Source organism: Marmota monax, unplaced genomic scaffold, assembly GCF_021218885.2.
Source record: "Marmota monax isolate L192 unplaced genomic scaffold, Marmota_monax_Labrador192_F-V1.1 WCK01_AAM20220418_F8-fsc00074, whole genome shotgun sequence".
In the NCBI taxonomy this organism is placed as follows: domain Eukaryota; kingdom Metazoa; phylum Chordata; class Mammalia; order Rodentia; family Sciuridae; genus Marmota; species Marmota monax.
Window position 1 is genome coordinate 6760212 of NW_026694232.1, and position 4618 is coordinate 6764829.

General features: G+C 35.6%; 1 protein-coding gene across 1 annotated transcript; it reads right to left on the reverse strand.

The window, feature by feature from the left end:
- Window positions 1–320: 320 nt before the first annotated feature.
- LOC124108393 (heat shock factor-binding protein 1-like) lies at window positions 321–1976 on the reverse strand. The gene has a single exon (XM_046466877.2). It carries the CDS (start codon window positions 1940–1942, stop codon window positions 1712–1714), a length of 231 nt encoding a protein of 76 aa, XP_046322833.1. The 5' UTR covers window positions 1943–1976; the 3' UTR covers window positions 321–1711.
- Between the last annotated feature and the right edge of the window lie 2642 nt (window positions 1977–4618).

The window sequence follows — 4618 nt, forward strand, 5'->3', positions numbered from 1 at the left end:
GTATAATAGTAAGTAAATGATAAAATATGCAAATATTGCAAAAATAGAGAAGGTGTTATGCATAAGACAGAACTTTGTAAAACATTGTACTAAGGTAATGGATTGAATGTACCATTTGAATAGAGGTGAACTAGGACTTAGAAGATCTCATTGTGCAGCTCCACAGCTGTGGGGCTGTAGTATCTTGTGCCAGTCAATCTTGCTGGTCCTCAGTTTATTCATGTGTAAACCAAAGAGACTAAATTAAATGATCCTTAAACTTGTAGTCCTAGGATCCTATAATTTCAAAATAGTCTTTTTTTTTTTTTTTTTTTCAATAGCAGGATTTCAGGCACCTTTATTTTTGGCCTCTGAAATATGTTACTTCAAAGAAGTCAACTCCTCCCCAAGTCCGCACCATCCTCCAATAGCCAGCGGCCTGTGGTTCCTACTGCTCTCAATAGCCCTGAACACACCCTGCATGCAGGCTGCAGCGGGCCCAGGACCCAGTCCGGGCAGCACACACTCAGGTTACCCTGCAGAACCTGCTGCTGGCCCCTCCCAAGAGCTGCTGCAGCTGGATGACAATTCTGGTGGCTTTATTACAGAATCTGTTTTCCCCATATAATCTATAAATAAGACAAAATATTTCTTAATATTATATATTTGCAATACAAACAAGACTGGTGATATGGGAGACTTAAACCCTACTCTTTTCTGGGTTTGCCTTTATGAAGACCATGGTCACTGCAGTTTTGAATGGCAAATGTCATTAACTCTGTCTTTTATAATCAGTAACAAAAATTATTACTCTGAAAGAATTTAGGTAAGAAAGAGTTCAAAAACCTGAGCCTACTACCAGTCATTCATAATTTTCTAGCCAAATGATTGGCACAGACTTAATATTCTCTCTTCTTTTTCTCTTTTTCAATCAGTAGCTCAAAGAAAGGATGGAATAATTGAGTTTAAAATCCTGCCCTTTTTTTTTTTTTTTTGTGGTAACCATTGTAGATGAACAACTAGAGGCCTACTGAAGTATTAGAATCTCATGCAAAACTCTAACGAATGCCTCATGACATCAGGCTATTCGAGTATTTCCTGTATTTAAAAATGCTAACGCAGTACAGTGGCAGTGGTTACTTTTCACTGACTTTAGCATCTGATCTCACAGACTAGTCATAAGTTGTGGTTCAATGGAGTTTTGGCAACAAAGTAGTGACAGACACTTCTGAATAAACAACTTCTAGCCATTTGGAAAGTATCGCCAACACATTATTTAGTGTTAGCACAACAGTCACTTTGTGCTGAAAATGAAAGAATCCAAACTCTACAAATGTTTTGGTTCACCAAGTCCAACAATAATTGAAGGATTTACTACTTATCTAATAAAAAATTATACAGCAACTTTTATCAAACAGCAACTACTACAAAAGAATGGCAGGAAAAAAGGACTTCACAAAAATACACTAAAAAGTTTGACAATGTTATGCAGGAACTGCCAAAATTTTAGTGTTTAATAATTAAGAGCACAACTGACCAAGTTTCAAGATGTGAAGATACCATGTTCCAGAAACTGGAGAGAAAAATCACTCTAAAAACTTATTATATGTGATAAGAATGCACTATAATATAAAACCTGTCTACACTTAGTAGCAGTTAGTTGCAAAAAGCCATTCAGTCTTCTCTTGGCTTGGAAAAATGGTGTTCCAGATTTCAGGGTAATTAGCAACCTTCAACTCTTTTGTGTGGCAGGTATCTTGTTTTCTCCTTCCAGTTCTTCCACCCCAGCCTGTGTCATGAGGTCTGCGATGTTTTTCTCCAGATCATCAATGCGACTACTCATATCATCAATTCTTCCAATGATCTGGTCGGACATGGTCTGAAATTTATCTTGCATCTGCTGCAGGAGTGTCTGCACCACCGAGGTGAGGTCCTGCACGGTCTTGGGGTCATTCTCGGCCATCTCTCCGGTTCCCAGCTTGGCGGCGAGGTCTCAGACTGTCCTCAAAATAGTCTTTAAAGTATTTTATAGCTACTGATCTTATTTCATCACTACCACATTCAGTGGCATTTCATGATCATATTCCATGTGCCAGACCATGTGCTGAGTACCTAGAAGGCATCACTGAACAATAAAGATGAAGATTACTGCTTTCATGGAACTTATACTTTGGCTCACAATCTGGGAGATAAACTTTATTACCATTTTAAATAGCAGCAATTTTAAGGTGGGAGATGTAGACAACCATCATAGATAAGTTAGTGGGACACAGAGTTGGGATTCAGACTCAAAGATAGATATAATCTGATTCACAGATTGTGCTCTTTCTACATTACACACATGTGAAGGACATAATTCAACAGAGAAACAACTCAGAAAAAAATAGGAGCTGATGTTAACCGAAGTGGCTATTAGATAATGTTACATATGCTCTTATCTGGGGTCTTTGGTAATGCTGATCATATTTTTAAAGAAATGAAAACCCCAATGGCACTAAATAAGAAGTAGGTGTTATGAAACAGATGGTCTAGCAGATGGTAGATTGCTCCTTTTCTTCTTGGCAACTACTGTTGAAAGAATGTGATATGCAGGATGGTTAGGTATATTTGACTTCTTGGGTCTTAACTGGTAGATATTTCTGGAACAGATGCTACTGCCTTATCCTGAGTTCAACATATTCACAAGTACAATCTGTAGCATTTCCTTTTCTGTCACTCTTCTCAAACCATGTCCAGTTTTATCAACTCTAACTAGAATATTTTACATTGAAATATGGCCTAAAATATGTCAAGAGTTTCAGAACAAGAAACTCAAGGAAATCTGAAGCCCCCAATTTTTCCCAATAAGTGGATGGTATTCATAATCTTTGGCAAGTCAACATTATATTAAATACATCTTTCAAGCAAAGGAATTTATTAGGGAACAACAACATGCAGATCACGGGGAATTGGTACCATAGGAGATAGAAGGATGGTAAGACATCGTCTTGACCTTAAAGAAAGGAAGAAAGTAGTAACTGCCATAAAGGTGCAGAGAGAGTTTGAACGTTCAAAGAAAGGATAACTCACTTAGAGTTAGATTTAGAGTCAGGATGAAAGCATTTGCTAAGGTCTGATAACAGAACCATGAGAGGTTTTATAGCCAGAAATAAGAGGAAGACATTTCCAATAACATGTGCTTAAGTGTGGCAGTGAGGACTTTTACAAGGCAGTTACCAACTTTAACTAGAACGTATGAAATACATGGAGGAAATGGATTGTGAGGCCTTGAAAATCAAGGCAAGCCATCTGAGTTTAGATCCTGTTAAAACAGGGAATCACTGAAGGATTTTTACATAAGATGGCATAATCCATGTTTTGTTTTAACAAGACTACTTTCTCAGGAGATGAAGAGAAACTAATTGCTACAAGGGAGAAAAACAGAAGGTGGTGAGACAAATTAGGAGTTCTTGTCTTAGTCCAGAGAAGACTCATTAGAAGAAGTCAATAAATAGAGAGATGTTGAGAAAATAGTCACTATTTCCCCCATTAAAAGGAAAAAAAAATATCTTGCAATAATTCCAAACTAAGACTTGATCAGGTTGCTAGGGATATTAACAAATCACTAAGTTCTTAGGAGCTCTGGAGTTGATTAACTTTCCTTTCCCTAACTTTGTTAATTGCTAGAATTTTAAAATATGTTTATGTGTATTTTCTACTGTTTATACATACATGTAATACACAGAGAGAGATGGTGTGTATAGAGAGAGATGCATGGTGTTTTTTTTAATATACACAGGTAGTCCCTGACTTACAATGGTTTGCCTTCTGGCTTTTCAACTTTACAATGATGCAAAAGAAACCACACTTTAATATTTGAATTTTTATCTTTCCCCAAGCTAGTGATATGTGTACATAAGCCACTATTCCCAGTCAGCCATGCAATCATAAAAGGAAACAACTGTTTCTCTACAGTATACTGTGTTACTGAGCTATGATGCTTGCTAGGTTAGGTGTATTAAATGATGTTCTACTTAATGATCTTTTTTTGATGTACAATGTAATTTCCATTGTAAGATAAGGAGCATCTTTATCTCTAAACAGAATAATGATCTCTTAAACATTGAATTACTATTTAAGCACAACCTAAAAGATGAAAACTTAAAGCAGAATTAATGATCAGCTTTCTTTAAAATATTTTTATATTATGATGGGCATCCTGTGATTATTATATATATGGCCATGCAAAGTTATAAAAAGCCTAAAAGGTGTTATTAATATAGTACACTATCCTCTAATCAATCTTCAATCCATCCTAATAATTTTAAATACATTTAAAGATAAAACTAATTTCTTATATACATTTCATCCAAGAGTCTTTTTTAAAACAAACACTTATATTTTAAAACTAAACTTATAATAAAAGCAAATATATTCTACATGGAATGCTATGGAATAGAATTCAACATAGAAAAAAAAATCTCTTCTTCTGTGTTCTGATACAAAACCATGGAGTAGATTCAAGTTAAGTTCTTCAGGGAAAGATAGAAAGGTCAGTAATTGTTGGTTTTGAGCTAGAGCCTATGAAAATGTTAGATGGGGTTCATATGCTACTAAGTTATGTTCTAGTTATATTCTACTAAGTTATGTTCTATACCAA